At 45.1% G+C, this 26,344-nt stretch overlaps 1 protein-coding gene across 1 annotated transcript; it reads left to right on the top strand.

Moving 5' to 3' along the window:
* The first annotated feature begins 4,721 nt into the window (after positions 1–4,721).
* Positions 4,722–21,604, top strand: LOC119822440 (tumor necrosis factor receptor superfamily member 22-like). Its single transcript, XM_038341761.1, has 7 exons — positions 4,722–4,852; positions 8,941–9,052; positions 10,901–11,029; positions 13,256–13,367; positions 14,056–14,129; positions 16,102–16,214; positions 20,904–21,604. Exons 1-6 carry the CDS (start codon positions 4,787–4,789, stop codon positions 16,182–16,184), a joined length of 576 nt encoding a protein of 191 aa, XP_038197689.1. The 5' UTR covers positions 4,722–4,786; the 3' UTR covers positions 16,185–16,214; positions 20,904–21,604.
* Positions 21,605–26,344: the final 4,740 nt, after the last annotated feature.

Genomic DNA, 26,344 nt, shown 5'->3' with positions numbered 1-26,344 from the left:
CTCTCTTCCACAGCCCTCGCTCTGAGTCAGTGCCTGGATCTCAGCCCAGCTTGATGAAGCCCAGCTCCACAGCCCTGGCAAGAGGGACCAATGTTCAGAACATGTCACTTCCTGTATGCCTGCTCTATCTACCTGGGTAGAAATCTCTTTAAGAATCTTACCCAAGAAATCATGTGCAGAGAACCCACTCTCCTAATGGGCAGCAGGAGGCAAAAGGCAACAGGAACTGCAGGTTCCCTGTGCAGTATCAGGCTGAAGGCCTACCCTGCTTCTTGCGACCTGGGCAGCACTGCTCACCCTGCAGGGCAGCAGTGGAGTAGAAGGGAGAGAGCAGGGCAGGGAGGGTAACATCACGAAGATGGAGATTGGGTTGGGAGGAAGCCTGGGTCTTCTGAAGCTCCCAAGGGAAACCACAAGAGCCCCAAAGGACATGAAAAAAAATTGGGTAACGTGTTATGGTTTAGATAAAATGCTGCAGATCCCTGAGTGGCCTACAGGCCACGAGGGGCAGTGGGTCCCAGGCAGAGAGCCATGCAGCAGGTGAGAGAACTCAGAGGGGCCGCCAGTCCCTTGAGCAGCCGCAGCCTGGGGGGCCAGGTGACTGAGACAGGCATGCCATGCAGAGAAAGTGGGTATTTATTTAGTGGGTTATAGAAGGTAAGGGAAAGGGGGAGAGGGAGGGAGGAGAGGAAAGGAGAAAGAGAGAGAGAGAGAGAGAGAGAGAGAGAGAGAGAGAGAGAGAGAGAGAGAGAGAGAACGAGAACCAGGGATGGGGAGGAGCCACAGCAACAGCTACATCTTCAGGAGAAAGAGGCAAAAAGGAAGGCGCTACAAGTGGAAGAAAGATACTGACTACCTTGGCGTACGGGGAGAGGGAAAAGGGTAGGGAGAGGGTAGGGCTTGTCTGTTTTTTTTATTGATATTTATTGAGCTCTACATTTTTCTCTGCTTCCCTCCCTCCCTTCCCTCTACCCCTTTCAATCCTCCCCCAAGGTCCCCGTGCTCCCAATTTACTCAGGAGATCTTGTCTTTTTCTACTTTCTACTTACCATGTAGATTAGATCTATGTAAGTCTCTCTTAGGGTCCTCATTGTTGTCTAAGTTCTCTGGGATTGTGGTTTGTAGGCTGGTTTTCTTTGTTTCATATTTAAAAATCACCTATTAGTGAGTACGTATGATAATTGTCTTTCTGTGCTGGGTTACCTCACTCAAAATAATGTTTTCTAGCTCCATCCATTTTCCTGCAAAATTCAAGATGTCGTTTTTTTTCTGCTGTGTAGTACTCCATTGAGTAAATGTACCACATTTTCCTTATCCATTCTTTGATTGAGGGGCATTTAGGTTGTTTCCAGGTTCTGGCTATGACAAACAATGCTGCTATGAACATAGTTGAGCACATGTCCTTGTGGCACAATTGAGCATCCTTTGGATATATACCCAAAAGTGGTATTACTGGGTCTTGAGGGGGGTTGTTTCCCAATTTTCTGAAAAATCACCACACTGACATCCAAAGGGGTTGTACCAGCTTGCATTCCCACCAGCAATGTGGAAGTGTTCCCTTTTCCCCACAACATCTCCAGCATAAGTTGTCATCACGGTTTTTGATCTTGGCCATTCTTACAGGTGTGAGATAGAATCTCAGAGTTGTTTTGATTTGCATTTCTCTAATGACTAAGAATATTGAACATTTCCTTAAGTATCTTTCAGCCATTTTAGAGTCCTTTGTTGAGAGTTCTCCCTTCTCTTCAATAACCCACTAAATAAATACCCCCTTTCTCTGTATGGTGTGTGCCTATCTCTCTCTGTCACCCACCACGACTGCAGCTCCTTGTGGGACTGGCTGCCCCATTGAGGTCTCTCACCTACTGCATGACTCCCTGCCTGGGACCAGCTGCTTTCATGGCCCTCTGTGGTCTCGTGGCCTGCTGCCCACTGCCACCACTCAGGGAATGGTGCCATTTTATTTTTTACCATAACATAGCACCCCATCCAGTCTGATCTGGTCTCTAAAGGAAACACCTCCTCTCCTTTTTGGTCAAACTGAGTAACAGAGGTTTACAAATAATGATTTTTTTAATACTAAATTTACCCATAACCTTCAAGACTGAACTCAAACAAAATATAGCCAATCCATGATACACAAGTTAAAGCCAAGCTCTAAGAAAAGTCTGTAAAACAATCTAGCTGTCTTATTTTTCAATGTGTAGCCTTGGTGGCCTGGAACTTACTATATAGTCCAAGGTTCCTCATCTCTCTTCTTATCTGGTGCTGAGATTAAAGCCATGTGTGCCACCAAGTCCACCTATTTTATTTTCAAATCACTTAAAAAGTGTTATTATTGTGTGTGCATGATGTGTGTATGTGCACACGTACAAGTGCACACATGAGTGCATATGTGTGTATGGTGTTTGAGTAGGAGGACATCTTAGTGCAATTGGTTCTCTGGTTCCCCCACACACACCTTTTTTACCCTCAATCGGGGTTTCTCTGTGTAGGCCTGTCTGTATGGGAACTCAGTTTGTGACCCAGGCTGGCCTCAAACTCAGAGATCCGACTGCCTCTACCTCCCACGTGACACCACCTCCAGGCCTGTGGTTTCACCATTATGTGGGGTCTGGGGATTTAAACTAGGGCCTTCAGACTTGGATAGCAAGGTCTTTTACCTGACAAACAAGAGCAGCAAGTACCAACTCCTGAGCCTTCTCTCCAGCTTCCAAGGTTTTCTGTCTAAGTCTTTCACACAGTGGTGTTGGGAGACTGTCATAGTTAGTTCCTTTGCCAACTCAACACAAACTGGAGTCATCTGGGAAGAGGGAACCTGGACTGAGGAATTGTCTCCAGCAGATTAGCCTGTGAGCATAGCTGTGGAGCATTTTCTTATCTAACAGGGGATGGTCCAGACAACAGGGTGGTCCTGGGTTGTAATAAAAAAGCAGACTGAGCAAACAATGAACAAGCCAGTAAGCAGTACTCCTCCATGGCCTCTGCTTGAGTTTCTATCTCCAAGTTCCTGCCCTGCTCAAGTTACTGCCCTAGCCTTCCCTCCATGAAGGACTGTGACCTGAAAGCCTAATAAACTCTTCTCCCCAAGTTGGTTTTGGTGAAGAGAGGCAAAGGCAAACTAGCACAGAGATGTTCTGTCACATGGAGCCGTAGGTATTGTATACACACTAGCACAGAGATGAGATGTTCTGTCACCTGAGGCTGTAGGTATTGTATACAAACTAGCACAGAGATGAGATGTTCTGTCACATGGGGCCATAGGTATTGTATACAGTTTGCATACAAACGTGTTTGAAGACAGCGAAACATTTAAGTTTCCAATGACTCCCACCATATTGAATCTGTAAGAGACTGGACGTATGTAGTAACATGTGTATCACCTGCCCAGAGATGGACAGAATACTACACTACATTCACCCTAAGAACATTTCCCATTGTATGTGTCAGTCCAAAAAATGAATACAAAAGAGAAAAGCTCCAGGCTGGGCCCATAAGTCACACTAACTACCAGGCCTCTCTATACCACTGAGTTCTTGCCCCAGCTCAGGATCTACCCTCACCCACCAAAGTCTTTCCCTTCCCTTTACAGCCTTTTATTACTGTGTGTGGTGATGATTGCTACGAGATCAACACAGCAGCCCCAGAAATGGCAGAGCACAAGCAGAATCTCTCACATATTCCCAGCAGCAAGCAACAGCAACCTGGGACTATCCCCAGAAGAGATTCCCGCATCTGTTTTAGAGGTGAGAAGATTCCCCCAGTATTGAGCCAGCCCCTCACTTCCATGTGGGCAACCTTCTGGGCATCTCTGCAGAAAGACCATCAAGGGCTATTACACTCATGTGAGAGAGTCACCCAGCTGCCTTGAACTCTTACGGAGTTCCTGGACCAGGATGCTATTCCACTTTAAAGAGCAAGGGTGGACACAGCTGGAGAGATGAGCATGCACTGGTCTTGCAGAGGACCCCGGTTTGATTCACAGACTTACATCAGGCAGCTCACAACCACTTGTAACTCCAGCTTTAGCATATCTGTCACCTCTGGCCTCTGGAGCCACCTGCACTCCCACACACACCTTTTAAAAAAAATGTTTTAAAACAGCAAAGGGCAGGGATCAGAGAGGGGCTTGGGGTCCAAAAATCTACTGGAGTAGACAAGGCTTTTCTTCTTCCCTCCCCCTGCAGAGTGGAATAGACAGGCCCTGGAGTGTGTGTGTGTGTGTGTGTGTGTGTGTGTGTGTGTGTGTGCAGGAAGGGAAGGTCACTAACCTCCCCCAGCTCCCTAGCTAGTAGAGGAGCTGGCTGGCAGGTGAGACAATAGCATTGAGCCATGAATACTCCTTTCCTCTCCCTTCCTCCACTTTCCCTCTGCTTCTCAAGGCTGGGGGACACTTCAGAGTGTTGAGTACCTCAGGGGATCATCAAACTTCCCAAGGAAACTTCTTTGTATTTTGATTTGATTTAGGCCTGAGCAGACACCAGATCTGAGGGAAGACAAGAAATTAGAAAGGGAACAAACTGGCCAAAGAATTGGCCCCTCCCACTGTCCCCCCTTAGGTGAGGGCTGGTGGACTAGGCTCCACTCCCTTGCTCCCAGGGCCTTAGGTAGAGAGGCAAAGAATGACTAATAAGTACAGGGAAGGCGGGGCCGAGTCGGGGAGGCGCTGTAGAGCCCAGAGATTGGGCAGTCCATTCAGGAAGCATGGGAGGAGAGGCGTGGTCACCCCTGGGGGGTTTTTTTAGGCACAGCAGTCAGTAGCCTAGCGTGGTACTTTGACAAAGTCATGATCTTCTGTCCTGTATTGGCCTTCAATCTGGATCGCTGGTTACAGTTGCTTCTGCTGATACTGGTGAGCGACGCCATCACGGGGCTCGGAACTGAGACCCCACCCCCGATCCCCGTCCTGGCACTGGGTTTCTGGGCTGCAGGGGTAAGCTATGGCTGGCGGTGGACACAGCCGTCACGGGGCTTGGACTGAGACCCCCGTCCTGGCACCGGGTTTCTGGGCTGCAGGGGTAGGTAAGCTACGGCTGGCGGCTGGCGGCTGGCGGCTGGCGGCTGGCGGCTGGCGGCTGGCGGCGGCTGGCAGCGGACAGGTCCCGGAGCGCGGCGCTCCGGGATCAGTCCGGGCACCGCCTAGCAGCTCCTCAGTGCACAGCCTAGAGAAGCATCGGTATCTCTAAGCACTGGGACAAGCGGGGTATGCCGCACCGCCCTCTCATTGGAAAGCGTCTAAACGCACAAAAATTTCTTCTGATGCTTCGCTGGGGCATTTCTTTTCCTTTGGCGGGCAGGCGCGCACAGATGCAGATGTAGGCGCTCAGTGGCTCAGTCCTCTGTTCCTTGGATGGGTCCAGCCAAGCTGGTCCCGAGGTATGCTAACTATTCTACTACAAAAATAACTCTGCCCATTGCCTTTCAGGGGCCTTTCTGATCTCTGTCAGATCGCTCATTGTCATTTTAATAGTGAACAGCAGTTAAATTTTAGTGGGTAACCTGGTCTACATATCAAGCTCCAGGCCAGTCAGAGCCACACACAGTAAGACTCTGAAAAACAAACAAGAAGCCTAGACAACCCTGTAAACGACCTTTTGGTTACAGTCAACTTAATTTTATGTCAATCTTTTCTCATGGGACTTCTCTTAAGCCTGTTTTGGTGTCACACACCTGTAATCTCAGCACTCAGGAGACAGAGGCAGGAGGACTGTCACAAATTTGAGGTCAGCCTGGTCTCTGTAAGAATATTCCAACTCAGCTGAGGTAACATAGTGATATCCTGTCTTCAAAACTAAGCTGAGGTAACAGTGATATCCTGTCTTCAAAACTAAAACAGCAAGGTGGTGATGGTAAATGCCTTTAATCCCAGCACTCGGGAGGCCAAGGCAGGCATATTTCTATGAGTTCAAGATCAGCCTGGTCAACAGAGTTCTAGGACAGCCGTAGTCAAGGCTGCACAAAGAAACCCTGCCAAGCCGGGTGGTGGTGGCGCACGCCTTTAATCCCAGCACTCGGGAGGCAGAGGCAGGCGGATCTCTGTGAGTTCGAGACCAGCCTGGTCTACAAGAGCTAGTTCCAGGACAGGCTCCAAAGCCACAGAGAAACCCTGTCTCAAAAAAAAAAAAAAAAAAAAAAAACCAAAAAAAAAAAAAAAAAAAAAAACCCTGCTAAGCAGGGAAAGATTTATGTTTTATAAACCCGATAGGATATAGCATTTGTGTGACACATTTAGATACAACAACAGCAAAAAATAATCCTTATGTTGTTCTAAGATAGTATTTGAGCAGTCAGAGACCATTTACATCAATCAGTGCTTTATAAAATCACCCGGGGCTGGAGAAGTACTTCACTAGTTAAGAGCACCCCTTCGCTGGCTGTTTCCTGTACCTTCTCCTCTCAGAAGCAGACTTGGCAGGGACTGCCACTCTATCTGATCGTCCCTGGGATTTCCTCCACAGGCTGCCTGCCAGCAGATGTGCAATAAGGGTGACTCAGAGGTGACTTCAAAGTTAACAGTAGTTTGAGAATGGCTACATCCTGAGTAGCTTTTAACCTGGCAAACTTCTCTGGCCCTCCAAGTTGGGGCTGCTGAGGCATCTCTGGAGACATATTGGCTCTGCATTTTGTAATTCCAGAAATCTCCAGAAGCAATCTAGACAATGTTGTAAAGGAAGTGGTAAAGAAAAAAAAATAATTGACTCAAATGCTGTCACAAAAAGAAGGTACTTCAAAGAAAGATTGAAGATGAGCTGGGTGTAGTGACACATACCTTTAGCCCAAACACTGGGGAGACAGAGACAGGCAGATTTCTGTAAGTCTATATAGGGAGTTCTAGAATAGCCAGAGCCGTGTAGTGAGACCCTGTCTTGTAAAAATAAATAAATAAATAAAAATAAAATAAAATATTGAAGATAACATCTCTTTAAAGAATACAAAAAACAGACTATCCTCAAAGAATATTGAAAATAAAGATTTATTTTTTATTTTTTTATTATTTTTTGAGACCAGGTTTCCCAGGGTAGCCCTGAGTGTCCTGGAACTCTCTCTATAGACCAGGCTGGCCTTGAACTCACAGAGATCTGCTAGCCTCTGTCTCCAGAGTGCTGGAATTAAAGGTGTGCACCACCACTGCCCTGCCAAAAATAAAGATATTTTAGCAAATCCACAGTCTGACCTGTAGTCTACCTAAAAGAAAGCACAGGCGAAGCAGGCAAGCATTCAGTCCTTGCAAGGCAGGGGGACAATAGTGAGCATTGCCTTCCGAGTGCTGATGACAAGTTGTCATATTCGACAGATAGTGGGGGTGAAGAGGACATAGGGAGGAAGGTGAGGAAGCTAGAAACTCCTGCCTGACTTAATGACAGAATAAACGGGCCAAGACTATGGCAGGGTGTCGGGGGTGGGAGGTCATGTTATATGATCCTAATCTCTGAGCCAGGAAATCTTGCAGCCAAGGAATTTCTCTCACTTATTGAGGAAATCTTGCTGAAGGCAGGAGCTCAGAACCAGAGGAAGATAAGACTGTGGGGAGGATGCTAGCCATGAGATGGGAGCAGAGAGCAGTGGGGATGTGAGAGAGGACAGCTCCCACGAATGTGCAGATGGGTCCTAAGGGCTGCTGCTGTGGGGAGTTTTCAGAAGTGTGCCATACGAATGCAAACATGAAGCAGAGGGCCTCGCTTGCTGACTTCTTTGGCACAGAGCTCAAATGATCTCCATTCTTACTTTGGGTCCCTTACGTTTAGGCTGGTCACTTAGAGCAGGAAGTGGGGAGGAGAGAGAACATGCTGGGGACATGCCAACTGTTTTACCTGCATTATTTAATCTCACGACCCTGAGTAGTAAGGATGTCACCATCTTCATTTTACAGAGGAGAAAGGTGAGCCGTGACAAGGGTGAAAGTTTTTCCAGTGTGTGTCACCTACTACCTTAGAGGCTCTGGACTTGCCTGTGTGATAGCATGTCTCCACAGACACTGTCCTTCCAACAATCCCCCACCAATGACCACCACGTCAAGCCTTTTGCTTTGTTTTTCGAGGCAGGGTTTCTTAGCTTTGGAACCTGTCCTGGAACTAGCTCTTGTAGACCAGGCTGGCCTCGAACTCACAGAGATCCGCCTGCCTCTGCATCCCAAATTCTGGGATTAACACCACCACCAAGTCTTTTTATTTTTTTTAAAGACAAGGTCTTTCTACATAGAGCCCTGACTATTCTGGAACTCACAGAGACTAGCCTGCCCACCAGAGTGCTGAGATTAAAGGTGTATGCACCATGCCCAGCCAGCATATACTCTTGACTGCCATCTCTCTCCAGCCCAAGAAAAACTTTTAAAACATTTGGGTACTCGGAGAAATAATATATGAAGGTGAATTTAAAAAAAAAAAGTGAGGCAGTAGTGGTGCATGTGTTCAATCCCAGCACTCTGGAGGCAGAGGCAAGTGGATCTCTGTGAGTTTGAGGCCACCCTGGTCTACATAGTAAGAACCAGGACAGCCAGGGACACATAGGGGAGAAAAAAAAAAAACAACAAACAAAACCCAAGCAGAGCCCTGACTCCTTTAACCCTTTGCAAGTTGTTCCAACTGGTGCCTCCATCTGCAGCCCCACCACAGGAAGCAGCCACGAGAGCCTGATGTTTGGATGACAGGGTCCTTGTAGGTCCCAAGTTGCTCTAGAACATGCTCTCCTGGCTGCTGGAAGAGAACTGGGGAATACTTCTGTGCAAGCAGCAGAGAGCCACCCAACTTTGCAGTGATCTGTTGTGCAGCCTTCTCCAGACAACTGCAGGCTCTCCAGCGTTCTACAGCACAGCTTCCCATAGTCCCTGCCCTGTAAGCTGACCACAAAGGGGCTCCTTTTTTGGTATGGCCTTTTCCACCATAATCTGACCACCCTCTGCAGTTATCAATAAACGTAAGCTGTCCCTTATCTTTTTTCCAGCTACTGGGAAGTGTTTATTCAGAACCTCGCTCCAGACAGAATGAGAACCACTTTGACTGCGGCGGCGATGAGTACTTGTCTGGGGACCTCTGCTGCAAACTCTGTAGTGCGGGTGAGTTCTGCAATGGGACCCAGTGCCGAGCACAGACAGGCATGGCCTTTGAAGCACACCAGAGGCTGTACAGGATGAGGAAGGTATGGACAGGGAGCTCAACTCAGCCACTGCCTACTCCCTCAGACTCTAGGAAGTGCCTCCTAACCCAGGTGCACAGACCCCCAAAGGAGCCTCTTTGAGTGTTCAAAAGAGTTGGTGCCAATACTTCCACCAAGGCCTCACTAGTGGAAGCTCGCCCACCTACCCAGCTGAGAGGAAAGTTCAGAAAAGGGAGCTGGGAGGGTTAATAGCACCCACCTGTACTCGCGACACGTGCCAGGAGACCCCCTGCCCTCACTCAGTGGGATCTTGGCAGGACGGCTCACCAAGCTGTAGTTCATAAGGTCTTCATGACTCGAGGAGGCCCAAAATTTATGGCTTGATTTTTAATATTCTTCTCTATGATCTCTCACTTTCCCATTTCAACGTGGTTTGTTTCAAAAAGGAAACAGGGACGGAGGGACGACTCAGTTGTGAGAGCTGCTATTCTATCAGGAACCCAAGTTTGGTTCCCAGTACCTACATCAGGTACATTTCCTCTTTGCTCCCTATGGGCACCTGCCTCTCTCTCTCTCTCTCTCTCTCTCTCTCTCTCTCTCTCTCACACACACACACACACACACACACACACACACTAAAAATCTTAAAAACAGCAGCAACCATCAATTGATGCAAATGAAAAATTATTGGTGTCCAAATAGATACAAGAACCAATGCCAGCACTCAGTGGGTCATCCACCAGGCTGGAGTCACTTCAGGCCTAGCTGAAGACCTGCCTGACATGGCCGCAGTCTATCAAGTGCATCTCTGACCCTATCACGTCTCAGTCTCATGCCACTCGTGTGTCTTCTCCATGACGTGTCTGTCGCCTGGTCATGTCTGTCGCAACTGTCCTTCGGGGAACACATGAGAGACCATGCTTGCTGGACTTGATCATTTTCCCCAAAATTAGTAGTTTATACTTTCCTTTGTAATTCATAGGAAAGGAAATTCCCAGGGCCATCTGAACATTTCTAAATTGGCATCAGAGAGCCTGAACCCAGAGGTACAAAATGGTCCCAGGAGAACCTGATAGGACTAAGAACTGTCCTGCCTTTAGGAAAGACATAAGAAGTGGAGTGTAGTGGTTCACAGCTATAATGCTGGCACTGAGAAACTGAGGCAATGGGCCTGCCGTGAGTTCCAGGTCAGCTGGGACTATTGAATAAGACTTTACCTGCCCACCCCCCCAAAAAGTAAGAAAGATAAAAAGGTAAACATGATAGCTCACGCCTATAATCCCAGCACTCGGGAGGCTAAGGCAGGAGGATTGCTATGAATTTCTGACCAACCTGAGCTGTACCATGACACCCTGACTTAGCACCACCAACAACAACAAAAAGAGGCCGGAGAAAGAAAGTTCTTGCGAAGTGACATGTTTATGAGGCAGTTTAATGGAAGTAACCTGACTTCACCCTGGTCTCAAATGCTTCTCAGAAACCTGGGACTGCCCACTCAAAGGGGAGAACGTAGGACTTGAAGGGCAGGAGTCCGTTACTTGTGGCTTAGAAGCTGAGCCCCGCAGGGAGCCTAAGGAGCCCATTCTACTCACCACTGGTTCTCTCGGTTCCTAGACCCTGGAGGTCAGGTATCCATAGGAATGGGTGCAGCTCAGGAAGCCACCAGCTGTTACAGATCCTCAAGCAGTTTGTGACAGCCCAGAGATAATTTAGATCTGTGTCAAAGACTTAAGGCCACCTGGAGCAACATAGGCCTTAGCCCTGTGTGCCTGGAGCAAGACTGATCCCTATCTGCCCTTACCCACAGGTGAGTTTGTCCAGCAGTCCTGCACGGTCCCTCACACCCAAGGAAAATGTGAGCCGTGTCATCCAGGGATGTTCACAGAGGCTGGTAATGGCCTCGACTCTTGTAGAGTTTGCTCCAGCTGTGATAAAAGTAAGTATGTGACTGAGCAGAGACTGGACTTGTAATGACATTCACTGTCCAGCTGTGAGAACTGGCAATAGAGTCAGAAGCATTTGTCCACCACTGGGACGGAGTAGCCATGACTGATGGATACCAGGATGCAGCTGGGGAGTCCCACTAAAATCTGTTTCCTTTAAATTTTGTTTTCTTTTTGTGGGCATGGTTGCACAACATTTAATCCGAGGCAGAAGCAGCTGATCTCTGAGTTCAAGTCCAGCCTGTTTACATAGTGTATGCCAGGGCAGCAACTGCTACACAGTGAGACCCTGTCTCAAAACCAAACCCAAGCAAAAATTAGCCCTTATGAATGAGAAGGACTCAGTAAGAATGTCAGAAAAAAAATCACAACCACAAAGATAGCCTTCTGCCATGGTTTAAGTATTTCTCTCCTAATTGTCAACTGAATGCAGAAGCTAGTAAAAACACACGCAGGTAATGAGAAAAATCCCCCCTCCAAGGACAGGCACCATGTGTGCAAGTTCCCAAACACGCAGAAGAGCTTAAAGAGCAGAGCGGCGGGCGTATGGGTCTGGGAGGCAGCTCAGAGAAGAGGCACACGCCTGCAGGAGTCAACCAAGAGGATATGGAAATGTATGTAACAAAATTAGTTTTCCAAAAACTTTAAGCAGGCCGGGCATGGTGCCATGTTGCTGCTTGTTTTAATTTTTTTACCCTTTTGGCTTTTTGGTCTGCCACCCAGCTCCCAAAAAACCATACATGTTGTCTTATTCTTTCTTATAAATGCCCAGCCTTGGCTTGGCTTGTTTCTAGCCAGCTTCTCTTAAATTATCCCCAATTTTGCCTCTAGGCTTTTTCCTTTACTTACTTCTGTACATCTTACTTGCACTTCGTGACTGGCTGGGTGGCCGGCCTCTTCTTTTCTTGCTCCTGGATCTCTCTTGCTACTTCTTCCTCCTCCCAGGGTTCTCCTTCTATTTATTCTTTCTATCTACCAGCCCTGCCTATCTTTTCTCCTGCCTTGCTACTGGCCATTCAGCTCTTTATTAGACCATCAGATGTTTTAGGCATGCACAATAACACAGCTTCACAGAGTTAAACAAATGCAGAATAAAGGAATGCAACACATCTTTGCATCATTAAAACAAGTATTTCACAGCATAAACAAATGTAACCCATCTTAAAATAATATTCCACAACAGTGGTATATACTTTTAATCCAAGCATGCTGGAGGAAGATCTCTGTGAGCTCAAGGCAAGTATAGTGAGTTTAAAGATAGCCAGAGCTACACAGTGAAACAAACAAACTTGAAGTAATTGCTGGGGCAGTGGATACAGCTCAGTGAATGAGTGCTTGCCTGCAAAAGATCTGGGTTTGTTGCTAGCATTATGGAAAAAATTCTGTTTTGTGTGTACATGGATGTGTGTATGTATACACACTCCTGAGATACTGAATCATGTTAAACTAAATGACAAATCCCACAATATCCCATGCCTCAGCACTGCCATAGGCATCTCCAAAGCATAAGGATGGAAGCAGGCTGAGTACGGTGGCACACATCTCTGCTCCCTGACTCAGGAGGCAGAGATAGATAGATAGATAGATAGATAGATAGATAGATAGATAGATAGATGATAGATAGATAATTAGATAGATAGATAATTAGATAGATAGATAATTAGATGATAGACAGACAGACAGACAGACAGACAGACAGATAGAAAAATAGATAGATGATAGGTCACTTTGGTGTGTGGCCAGCCTGACCTGTGTTGTGACCTCTAGGCCAGCCAGAATTACACAGAGAAATATTATCTCGAACAGACAGACAGAACCACATTCCACAGTCACAGATCCCCTGATGCTCTAAGACACCTCCAGAGAGCAGGGCTGAGAGTCCTCCCTGCTTGTGCCCGCTGCTGAACTCTTAGAATGGACACAGCCTAGCTTCAGAGCACCGTGAGAGGTGACATTTACAGGTCGGATGCTTGTGGTGCACTCAGCTGTAGACACAGGTTTAGATGGAACACCCCAATGGGAAAGTCACCTTCTTTCCTAAGCCATCAAGTCAGTCTCAAGTAAGAGGTTCATAGCAGTGCTTTTTAGTGTTCAGTACATCTGTGATGGCTGGTAAGGCTTGTGCCGGGACACACTGTTCCTCTCAGGTGATGGTGGGGTCTGTGTACATATTTGAGGATGTTCACCTTGACCAGACTCTACTCTTCCTTGGATTGCAGACCAGGAAATGGTGGCCGATTGCTCTGCCACCAGTGACCGGAAATGCCAGTGTCGAGTGGGTCATTTCTATGCTGACCCTCAATCCCCTGAACTCTGCCTCCCGTGTAGCAAGTAAGAACACTGTGGCATGGGTTGGTGGTGGCTTTATACGTTGTTTGAGTGACCTCTAGTGTCCAGAAAAGGGGACAGTCTGTGTCATTCCTTGTCAGGGGAGGTGGGAACTCTGTGGCCCTGAGGGATTGCTAGACATATCCAAGGCTAATGTCCCTTGACAGAAAGTAGATATCACCAGCCAAGGGACTCAGTATTCCTGAGTGATATCTTCGAGGAGGGTTCTTCAGTGTATCAGGATTTGGGAGGGCTGGGGAAAGCCTCATTCATTCCCAGGAAGATATAGGTCTGGGTTAAACTGTATGGGATCAGATGGAGTTGTTGCATCTTCAAACCACGAGGGGGAGCCAGCACAAGCAGAAGGCCTGGGGAGTGTTGTCGCACTGGGAAATCTGAAATCAGTCCCTGATGACAACAGGGCAGGACTGTCCTTTTTCTCCCTCCAAGGCCACCAAAGAGGCTATGGAAATCAATAGAAGAGGGAAATGTAATAAATTTTGTGTCATATTTAGTGAAAATCACACAATAGTGTCTGAGATGCAGTGGGGCTGGTCACAGCTGTGTGGTCAGAGCCCTGTTTCAGATCTTGGATCATGATGATGCCTATGTGGTTTGAAGCAGGCATGAAGCCTGTCTGGGCATCCTTTGCTGCTGGTTGGCAGGAAGAACTGAGGGTGTCTCTTTGCAGGTGTCCCCAGGGAATCCCTGTCCTCCAGGAATGCAGCTCCAGAGCGAACACAGTGTGCAGTTCAGCTGGGACAAGTAAGATAGATTCATTCTTAGTCACCATGACTATTTTCTTCGTGAATGACAATTCACACAGCACAACATTAACTGTTTCAAAGCAGACATCAAAATAACACCGAGAACCAGCCCTCCATCTGTTGCAAAACACACGTCCCCTAAAAGGAATCTCTGTCTCCGTCAGACCCTGACTCTCCTAGGGCAATCTGCCTTAGTGGCCTGGCCAGTCTAGACTGCTCAAAGAGGTAGCGTCACCATGTGTAGCTTCTGTGCCTGGGTCCCTGACCGTCATGTTTTCTTGTAAAATATTTTATGTGTATGGGTGTTTTGCTACATGTATGTCTGTGCTCCTTATGTGTACAAGAGGTGACAGATTCCCTGGAACTGGAGTTACAGATGGTTGAGAACCACCATATGCATGCTGGGAACTGATCCCGGGTCCTCTGCAAGAGCAGCCGATGCTCTTAACGACTGAACCATCTCTCCAGCCACCTGAGCAGCATGTTTTAAGGCTGATCTAGGTTGAAGCTGTCAGGGCCTCATTCCTTTTCATGCCTGAACCATCATGTACAACTCACATTGTCTTCATTCGTGTGTTAGTGGAATTTTTAATAATTCTTTATAGTAATTAGACTCTTGAGCCAAACATCCAGTAGGGAAAAGGCAGCCTCTTCCACAAATAATGCTGGCAAATGAACGTACATGTGGGGAAGAATGAAGTTGGACCTTATTTAAAAATATATGCAAAAATTAGGACTTTGCTGAAGCTCAGTGGTAAAGCATTTTCCTAGCATGCATGAAGCCCTAAATTCAACCCCTAGGACTCAAAAAAAAAAAAAAAACCCCAGTAAAATCCGACTGGGATACACTGGCCCTGGCCTATAGTTCCAGCACTGTATGTATACCTGTGAGTGTCAACAGCCCAAGGGTGGAAAGGAACCCAGGGTCTGCGGGTAGATAAATGAACTCACAAATGCAGTCTGTGTAGTCACTCTTGAAAAGCACAGACGCTCTGACACAGCCCTATAATAAGCCTTGGAGACAGTGTGCTAAGTGAAATAAGCCTGGCCCTAGGGCCAAGTGTAGTTGTACTCCCAGGCAGTCCTGGGGCAACAAGCTGACAGACGTGAAATAGAGAACATGGAGAACCACAGTCGGGGGCAAGGCTGGGCGGTTAGTGTCCACTGGGGACAGAGGTCAGTGAGGGAAGATGAGAAAGTTCTAGAGACTGGTGTGGAGATGGCTGCACAGTCACATAAAGACACCTCGGATTAATCGGCTGTGTTCTGACAGTTTCGTGTGATGTGTGTTCTACCAAACTGTAGAATAGTCAACAAACCCTTGGGAATGAGAACATCTCCTTCCTCTTGGAACACAAGGCCAGTCCCTTCTGCTCTCGGGAGTGCCAGGCAGCATGGTGGCCTCCCTTCCATCCTCTGTGAGTCTGCTTTACATCACTGTGATAAAATGCTGACCTAAAGCAAGTGAGGAAAGGACTCATTTTATTTGCTTACAACTTACAATTCACTATGAAAGGACGTGGGTGGGAACTGAAGCAGAGGCTGTGAAGAAATGCTTCATGGTTTGCTCCTCGTGGCTTGCTCCTCGTGGCTTGCTCCTCGTGGCTTGCTCCTCGTGGCTTGCTCCTCGTGGCTTGCTCAGTTTGCTTTCTTAGACTGCTCAGGAGTGGTACTACCCAGGGTGACCCTCCTCTTTGATTAGCAATCAAGAAAATGCCCCACAGAATTGCCTATAGGCAATCTGATATAGGTATTTTCTCAACCAACATTCCCTAGGTCACCCTAACTTATGTCAAATTGACAAAAAGTTGACCCAGTTCCGCCTGTGTTTGTCCTGTTCATCAGGCCCCCTCCCATCCAGGAAGAAGATTGTTGGCTTCTCCATTTGTTCTTTATCATAGACTGCCAAAAAAAAAAAAAAAGTCTGCTCTTGTCGAAAAATTTTCTTGTTTGTTTTTTTTCACTTTTAGATCAAAGAAATCGGCTATTCCTACTAACTGTTCTTTCAACCTTGGCTGTTGTTGCTGTTTTCTGCTATTACCTGCGTAGGTGACCAGCAACCTGGTGGAGTCTCTTCTTAGGAGTAAGTGACGGGTTAACTGAAGGCAAATCCTGTGTGTCTGGGTCCAAAAGAAGCTCAGAACAAATGGCTAACCATGGTGCCTCTGAGCATACCAAAGAGCATGCTGGCCTCCAGGCCCACTCAGTTCCTGTGGCTCTTCTCAGCCCACTCCCTACTCTAAACTTCTTCAGCTCGTGGGCTCTCCCTTCCCAGCTTCTCATTTCTATAGAACCCTGTCATTCAGCCATGTGCCTTCTTGGTTATCCCTCTGTTGGGGCATTCTCTTGCTCCCTCTTTCTTTTTTTTCTAAATTATTTATTTATTATGCATACAATATTCTGTCTGTGTGTATCCCTGAAGGCCGGAAGAGGACACCAGACCTCATTACAAATGGTTGTGAGCCACCATGTGGTTCCTGGGAATTGAACTCAAGACCTTTGGAAGAGCAGGCAATGCTCTTAACCGCTGAGCCATCTCTCCAGCCCTGCTCCCTCTTTCTTGGTCCTTTCTTCTCTTTCTCTCTTTCTCCCTCCTCCCTGCCCCTTCTTCTCATAGCCCGGCTCAGTTTGCTGGCCATGTTTAATCTTCTACTTTCTCTCTTTGCTCTGGAGTCTTCCAGATGCCTCTAGCTGTACTCTCCCTCATGCCTACAATAAAAAAAAACCCACTGTAATTGGAGTAGACATGTCCTCACATGTCCTAACTTTATACATCATGCCAGCCCCCATGGTTGACCTCAGTTCTAGAGTTCACCTCTTCAGCTGCTTCTTCCTTACCCTTACTCTATTTGTCTCTTCTTGCCTACTCAGCTTCTTCTCAGTCTCTGGCTCCTGGGGCCTGCTGTGCCCTCTTGGGTACCCACCACATGGGCATCACAGTGCTGAGAGAGTTGCCCCCTTCCTCTGTTGAAACCCTGCCTTTTCCCAGAAGCCTCTCTAGTTTTGCCTCTTCAGCTGTTTTCTTCCCTAACTGCCCCACCCACTCATCCCTCCTCCTCTACTGGCTAAGTGTCTCCTGGAGCTGCCTGCTTTGTCTATTATTACTGTAAAAGTCACACCTATGTGTCAGGAAGCTTCCTCTCACCCTCCAGGGGCCCCCATCACATGGAAAGGGATACCTTTCCTCTATGGTTTAGGACATATCTGACAGGTCTCTCAGTCCCCTTGGGGATGCCCTGGATTGAAATTCTTGTCACTAGGACACTTAACCTTCTCTCTTCTGCCTTGGTCCCTTCTATCTCTCAGCTCCCTCCTGCAAGTCCTGCAGCTTCCTTATGCCCCTTCGGCCTCTAGGATATTGGAATCCTCCAGTTGGAGTTTCTGTTTATACCCTTTCCTGGCCTTCCCTTCAGAACTGCTTGCTCTGCCTCCTCTTTACATGCTCCTGGACCTCTACAATAATGGAATCTTCCTTGCATGGAGTTCCTCCTCCTTTGGACCCTGTCTCTGTGTCTCAGCTCCCTCTTGGAACCTTCCCTCTGGTGGAGTTCATCTCCAACCCTTTCTCTTTTCCTCCTTGGACTCAGAAATTTCACTGAAGCCCCGTTGTCTTAGTGCAAATGTCCTGGCCTCAGTACAGGCCAACGGCCCAGACGGAACACCAGACTTCTAAATTCTCTCAGGTGCTAACCACGCCTGCCATGGCACAAACGATCCCCAACTCTCTTAAACCTCAGCTTCTTCTGCTCTACACTTCCCAACCTCTTCTTTCTCAAAGCTTTTTCTACTTTTCACCTTTGAAAATCTTTTCTCTATGGTTTCTTTGCTCTCTGCTCTCAAAGAAAATCTCTTAAGACCATTGTGTGAATTCTATCTCAGGATTTGTAAATTCATTAGGTATGGTTAAAAATTTGCAAAATCTGTAATAAAGAGTTAACTTAACAAAAGGCTGATAGTTTAAAAAATCTATGTATAGGTAATCTTAATTTGCTACATATTAATCACATATAATATATGCGATTCAACTCTTGTTCAGAAAATAGATCTGCTGTAGTATACTGTATCTGAACATGGAACTTGAATTCAACTCTTGTTTAGCAAAATAGCAGAGTGGTGGCGCATGCTTTTAATCTCAGCACTTGGGAGGTGGAGGCAGGCAGATCCCTGTGAGTTCGAGACTAGCCTGGTCTACATAGCCAGGGCTATACAGAGAAACCCTGTCTTGAAAAAAGAAATCAGCGATGTGGGTTGCCTCCATCTTTGGCTGATGACCTCTTCGGAATGGCAGCTATCTTGAGTACATGCAATGATTAAGGTAACCATGTGGTATAAACCAACTAAGGCAACAATCAAAGAACTTCTGAGTCCTCCTGAGCCCTCTGCTCACCACTGTGTCTGCTTCTGAGACTACAGAGGTAACAGCAGGTCTCCAAGTTATTTTGGATTAGGATAGATTTTGCCTGATGATAAATTCCTTAGTCTATAACAGAAACTGACTTAAAGATGTCTAACTACTTACGTCTTTGCTAACTGTTCAACACCAGGTTCCTTGAAAACTTTAGGTAACAACGCATGCTTGATGAATAAGGAATATTTGATAAATAAAGTTTATAAATTCCTAAATTATAATGGTCTATTCAGATTATCAAAAGCTAACTTAGAGAGTTATGTCTAATTATCTGTGTATTTTCTGACTGTATTCCACTCTAGACTTAGAGAAATTTTTAAATAGAGAACAACATATGTTTGATTTAAAAAAAAAAAGGTTTTTAAATTCCTAAGGTCTATTCAGGCTACCAGAAACTGACTTGAAGATATATATCTAACTTCTTTGTCTTTGTGACTGTATTCAATTCAAATTTTTAAGGCCCAGACTTAACAGGGATAAAATTGTAAAATCCTAGTCTTGTATAAGATGCTAATCTATAAGCTGTTAAAAATTATTGACATGTAAATTAATGCTCAGTCACCAGCAATCAAATTACTTAATGTGCTCAGAACTATGCTCATAGCCATACTAAGTACATATATAATTCATTTACAGGGACAAGCTTTATTTAGCCTCTTGTATATGTTTTCCAGGCTAAGCCTAAAGCAAGTAACTAAAAACAAAGTTTGGTTAAAGTTAGGTATACTTAATAGATGGTTCTCAAACTTCTCAGAGGTCTGCTGAATGTGACATTTAAAGTGTTTAACAAAAAAGCTTCCTGTGATAGACAGAAATGCCAGCTATTAGTATTGACCCTAAGATCTCCAAAGAAGAAGATGGGGCACAGATGGCTACACTTGGGTTTGCCCCTGGGCAAAGAACTGGCCCATGCCTCACACACCATCAGGGCCCTGCCCAAACTGTAGCCACTGTTAGATTGACAGCCCTTCTGTGTCTCCCCAAGATATGTCAGTTTTCCCAAGTTCCTCCTCCACAGGAAAATCTCTCAGACATTCTAAGTTTAGCAGTTGAAGAATTAATGCTGTCCTGTGTGCCACAGGGGAACCTAGGGTAACTCTCCAGGTAGTGGGTGAGTCTCTGTCATTTTAACTGGTACAGAAGCCATTTGGGTTATACTTCATGCTCTAATGTATCCTTCTCAGCTCGCTGATGATGTTGATGGCTAATTTTAGCTTTGTCAGTTTGACAGCAGCAAGCACCCAGCTCCTCCCACAAGGCTTCAATTGCCTGGTCAGTCTATTTCATGTATAAAAATCAAACTTACAGAGAATTTACCTTGCTGGCTGACTTCCCTATAAAAGAAATAAACTCACAAAACAGGTTTCAGTGTAACTTTTTACTATTCCTTTATTTAAAGGAACGTGTTTTACAATGACTACTCTCACTAATCACTGGTGTCTCATGGTAAATTATGGATGGAAAGAGAAAATCTTTGATGTTTATGTAATTTAAGGTATGTAAATGTAAATTGTAAAGGTCCGAGGATGTAAAAGCTTAAGTAAGTTATGAGGGTCTAAGAAAGTGATTTAAGACATACAAATGCAAGACATAAAGGTCCGAGGGGGTGATTTAAGGTGTGTGAGAAATTAGAAATGTTTCAGATTTACTTTCTTCTTCCTATGCTATTGTTGTAAAAATAGACTTCAAAATTTCAGATATTTAACATTACTAAGTGAAGTTCTGATAAACTATTAATCTAGCGCTGGTAAAGCATTGTCTACTAGAATCATGGTCACAAGATTTAAAGGCAGGGGTCTGTGAATTTTCCACAGTGTAAATATCAGTATAGTTTACAAACAATGGTAATGATAATATATGTAAAACTTTTATCTCTTTTTGTAAACTTGAAAAATTCATGTCAGCTTCAGGGAGTCCTGACTTGACTCTGCCTGTCATCGGTCAAACAGGTTTCAGATAGACACTCCTGTCAACCAACAGGCTAAGCTTCCCACCTTCTTCTGCCTGTTCTGGAAAGTAGGTTTTCTCTCTCTCTCTCTCTCTCTCTCTCTCTCTCTCTCTCTCTCTCTCTCTCTCTCTCTCTCTCTCTCTCTCTCTCTCTCTGTCTGTCTGTCTGTCTGTCTCTCTCTCTCTCTCTGTCTGTCTGTCTCTCTGTCTGTCTCTGTCTGTCTCTCTCTCTCTGTCTCTCTGTCTCTCTCTCTCTCTCTCTCTCTCTCTCTCTCTCTCTCTCTCTCTCTCTTCCCTCCCCCTAGTCTTGTGACTAGGGCCACAGACCTGGAAGTTTCAAGTGTATACCCAAGGTAAATATTTTCCCCTAGTTCCTTAACCTTAACTTCTGACACTAGGCTGTATTTATCCAAATAGATTTCCAAAGAAGACTGCAAAATGCTCCTAATCAAAACCAGCTAGCCCTGGACTGATGTAAACTAGATGCTTCCGACAGACCTTCCGACCAGCCTGAGCGCCTGACTCAAACCAGCACTTCCAGACTACTCCAAAGCGGACTACTTCCTAGCCCCAGGCCATCGCACAGAACCTGGGCAGGAGTGAAACAAATGTTTGCCAGCCTGCACTCCTTTCCCTGGCCTTTGACCAGCATTCCAGCCTTCCTGAGTCCTGACGACAACACCCTAATTTCCACTAAGAAGCAGTTACAGAGAGATTACATCACCCCTTATCATTAACAAAAAGGCTGGGATGTTGGATCTAAAAGGAACTCAGGACAAATGGCTAACTATGGTGCTTATGAACATACCAAAGAACATGCTGGCCTTTGGGATCACTCAGTATCTTACTTCTCAACTCTTCTCACCCCATCCCCAACCCTAAACTTCTCCAACTCAGGGACTTTCCTTCCTCCATAACTCTGTCATTTTGACCATGTGCCTTCTTGATCCTCTCTCTCTCGGTGCTATCTTAGCCCCCATTCTCTTGCTCCCCTTCTCGTTATGGTCTGGTTCAGTCCACTGGTCATTAGTTTACTTTCCCTCCCTGCTCTGGACTCTTCCCATGCCTGTTCTGCACTGTCCCTCGTATCTATAATAAAGAACTTCCTCTCAACCATACCTTGGAGCAGTCATGTCTTTACTTTCTAGACTGGAAAACTTGGTGTCCTGTTAACCACCCAGGAAAATGCCTTATATTACATAATGTTGGTCTCAGGACCTTGCCATCTACAGCAGCAGCAGGGCAAGATGCTGGCTTCCTCTGTGGCCCACCAATCCAGGTTGTCCATTAGTCAGTTGGGATCTATTTCTTGAGGGGCTGCTATGTTGATAAATAAAACATTTCTCCCTTTGTGTCTAAATAAAAAGAAAATAACTCTATCATAGTAAAAAATATGTACAATAAGAACAATTATCGAGTAAAGATTGCATTTACAATATCCAGTCATAATTGGCAGATTTAAAGAAAATATTCTATTATTTATCCTATCTTGGTGAGTCCAAAGCTTTTTACCTAATTAACTTTCTATCATGACTAAGGAAAAATACAACTATAACTACTTGATCTTTCAACTTCATCAAAGAATCCAAAAAGATATATTACCTGAGTAAACAAGATGTGCAGTGCAAGCCACTATAGACAGAAGTTTCTGCCCTGCCCAGTCCCACAGCCATTCAAAACATAAAACATACAGAGGCTTATATTAATTATAAACTGGTTGGCTTATTAGCTCAGGCTTATTACTAACTAGCTCTTACAACTTAAATTAATCCATAATTATTATCTATGTTCAGCCATGTTGCTTGATGCCTTACTTAGTGAGGCATTCTCATCTTGCTTCCTCTGTATCTGACTGGTGACTACAGACTGAGCCTTTCTTCATCCCAGAATTCTCCTAGACTGATCACACCGCCTATACTTCCTGCCTGGCTACTTGTCAATCAGCATTTTATTAAACCAATACAAGTGACAAATCTTTACAGGGTACAAAAGCATTATCCCACAGCACTTCCCCTTTTTTTCTTTTCAAAACAAGAGCTCTGAATCTTGAAGCATGGTTAATAAAATCTCAGAGTGAGAAATTGGGGTTCAACCTGAAGATCTGGAAAGCAAAGCAGCCAGCCACTGGCTCTTACCTCAACCTCAGTCTAAAAAGGGTGATCCAGCCTCCAGGAATCTCAGAATGGGACTGTCAGAGAGCTGTTTCCTCCCATTTTATAATCCTCTCTAGGGCTGGAATTAAAGGTGGGCACCACTGGGATTAAAGGCATGCACCACCTGGTTTCTATGGCAACTAGCATGGTTACTGGAATTAAAGGTGTGTGTTACCATGGCCTGGTCTGTAAGGCTGACCAGTGGAGCTGTTTTACTGTCTGATCTTCAGGCAGGCTGTATTTACTAAATTGCGATTGAAATGCCACTACAGAATCTACTCTCCTTTGTTTAGCTTTTTTCTTGACCATTATCCTTAACAACTTGTAACCAACACTCTAAACAAAGACAAACATACATAATTCATATTGTGGGAATGTGGGTGTAATTTTCTAGGCTACTTCCTGCTGATTGGGGTTGCTGATAATCTTATGGGGACCCAAAGAAAATTTAGGATTATGGTCAAGTCCTGACTAGAGTATTCTTTGAGTCTGAATCATGTCAGCCAGCAGTCTTGAGGCTGTTCTGGGTGTAGAACTCAGAAGAAACTACAACAGAGGTGCTCTGAAATGTTGAATCATCTGGGCCATCTGCTCCTAACAGAGATTTTTTTTTTTTCAGGAGGTTATCCCTTGATCAAACCTGATTTTTTTTTCTAACTCAGAATGAATCTACAGCCTCTCATTTCCTGTGGAAACAAAAGCAAAACATTTTCTCTAAAGTAACATATCTTTTGACTTAAAATTTGAATTTTAATTCAAGGCATTTTCAAAATATATAGGTTGGACCAATCCAGCAGCATTTATAGTCAAATGTCTTTTTAGCAGATGTTGCTTCTTCCTTAGCAAACAATTCAAAGACAACACAATAACATTAATACAGTATCCAGATTGTCTGTGTATTTTCCATCTTTATGTGGCTTTTAAAAACCTATTTGTTTTATTTTTAGTTTTAGTTTTTGGTTTTTTTGAGACAGGGTGTCTCTCTCTTTTTTTTTTCTTGGCATCCTGAATCTCACTCTGTAGACCATGCTAACCTTGAACTCAGAGAGATCCACCTGCCTCTGCCTTTCAAATGTTGGGATTAAAGGTGTGAACCACCATGCCTGACTATATTTTTTAAGGACTTTCTCTATCCTTTTTCTTTACTTTCCCAAGTCTATGTATAGGAAACAACTGGTGCCCTCTTCTGACATTCAGGCAGAGCACTGTATACATAATAATAAAATAAATAAATAAATGATTAAAAGAAAAAAAAGAAAACATACCAAACATGACTACAAGTTTAGTTGTTATAGATGACTAACTACTAACTTGCATTTCTTAGTTATCCTAAATGGTTTATAGTAATGGCTTTTAAGGACTTGAACTTTACATTTTAAAATGACCTATGTAAGTACAATACCTTAAACAACAGTAGAAACATATATAGTATAACAAAAATAACCTTAAATTGATATCAATATACAAAATCCATACCAATGTAAGATGTCTGAGATTAGTATTTGTTCAAAAGTAGACTCAGCAATCTACCCTTTTATCCCATCATTTGTATACTTTATCCCTCTTTTTCTCTTCAGAAAGAGATACCTGAATCTAATCTCCTTTATTCAGCTTTTTTCCTGACCATTACCAATAACAGCTTGTAACCAATCCCCCTGAATGATAACAAGCATCTAAAACCCACTGAATGACTATGGTGGCCTGAAAGAAAATGGCCCCCAGAGGGCGTGACACTACTAGAAGATGCAGCCTTGTTGAAGTAGGTGTGGATGTTGTTGGAGGAAGTGTATCACTGTGTGGGAGGACTTAAAGGTCTCCTTTTTCAAGCCTCAGTTAATGTGACAGTCTAATACAGCATCTCTGGTCAGGTGGGTGGTACCCAACAGGCTGAGCATTTTGGACACAAGGAATTCTTATCCAAGGTTAATTGCAATCCTTTTAGGAACTCACGAGTTTGGAGTGGGGGCAATCTGATAACAGCCCAGCATGACTATTTTGTGTGGGGTGAACTTTTCTCAGTAGGGATTACATCAGACCCTGAAGGGGGCATAAAGCAAGAGGTCAACTCAGTTACCCCCAGTTTCAAGAGTATATTTTCTTTAGCCTATTTTAAGGTTCTATTTATCCTCTCTCTATTTCCTGAGCTCTGAGCATGATACGAACAATGAAATTCCCAACTGATGTTAAGAGCCTTAGAGCACAATTGAGATCGCTCGGCAATGAAGGCCAGACCATTATCAGACCCCAGAGATATGGAGACGTTGGTCAGATCTGGGAATAATTTCTACTGTTAATTTCTTAGCTACCACTTGGGCCATTCCTACTTGGGATGAAAAGGCCTCTACCCAGCCTGTGACTGTATCAACAAGGACGAGCAAATATTTGTAGCTATGCAGTCCTGAATTGACTTCAGTCAAGTCCAATCCCCAAATCCAACTGTACCTTGACTCTGCTGACCTAGGAGAAGCGTGTCCTTCTTTGCATTTACTTGAGCACAGGTCAGGCGGTGGTTTGACATGCTCTGAAGCTTTTCTCGGTGTCCAGATAACCAGGCATGAGGAGAACTGAGTTCTGAGATCTTCTTCGATGACAAGCACACGGCGGGATGCAGGGTAGTTAGCCAGTTTTGGCCCAGTACCTTTGGCATGCAGATTCTTCCATGAGGCAAAATTCACCATCTGTTGTGGGTCTTCTGAGTCCCCAAGTCAGAATATGACTTGATCTCTTCTGGATTGTACCTAGAAACATCTCCACTGGGGAAGAGGAGGGGCTCAGGGACATCAGATAGTTCCAGAACAGTCTGGAGCTTGGATTCCCCAAGAGCAACCTCTTTGATAACTTGATCTTTGGTTGTTACCGTGAGTTTGGATGTTTTTGTCTTTTTGGTGTCCTGGCTGGTGGATTATGACCAGCTCATTGGTAGGCAGATGGCCTCCATAACTAGACAATTTCATCTTCATTTTTAAAAGTCTGAAGGGAAAACCCCATTTATCTATCTGTCTAAGAACATGAGCCATGGCAAATGCATATTGGCTATCTCTGTAGATGTTCCCCATTTTTCCTTCAGGGAGAATAGTGAGAAAACGCTGTACCAAAACAAGACCGAAAACCAGCCAGGCAAACTTTAAACTCTCCACCTCCATTTTTGATGTCAAAATGCTCTTCGGATCTCCAACTCCTACAAGCTTGGTTGACTGCTACACACTTCTTTCTCTTGGGCTGGTTCCACTCCTTGTTAGCAGCTCTCCCCAGCAGGTATCCCATGACTCTGGCATTTCTAACACCTCAAGGCCTCAAGGTCTTCCAGGCAATCCAGGCTTCATCTTCATAGCTTCACACAATGGCCTCTCTAGGCCTCCATTCAGAGAAACTCCTGACTCACGCCTGGCCTCAGCAGCTTTTCTTAGTAACAGAGGAATATTACATAAACCCTTTCTTCTGTTATTGATTCTAAATTCAGAACAATGGGGCTGAAGCTGCCAAGTGTAGCTGCTCCCTGGGGCTGGAACATGGTCCCCTCATTCAGTTACATCGTCACCACCTTTCTGTTTTCAATGGTTTCCTTCACTGCCTAGGCTTGGCTGTTCTGGAACTTGCTCTATAGATCAGGCTGGCCTCAAACTCAGAGATTCACCATCTTCTGCCTTCTGAGAATTAAAGCCATGCACCACCACACCCAGCTCTAAGCTTCCTTTAATTCATTTT

This window comes from Arvicola amphibius, chromosome 1 (assembly GCF_903992535.2).
Source record: "Arvicola amphibius chromosome 1, mArvAmp1.2, whole genome shotgun sequence".
NCBI classification, from domain to species: domain Eukaryota; kingdom Metazoa; phylum Chordata; class Mammalia; order Rodentia; family Cricetidae; genus Arvicola; species Arvicola amphibius.
The sequence above is the reverse complement of the archived record's forward strand: the minus strand, read 5'-3'. Positions and strand labels throughout refer to the sequence as shown.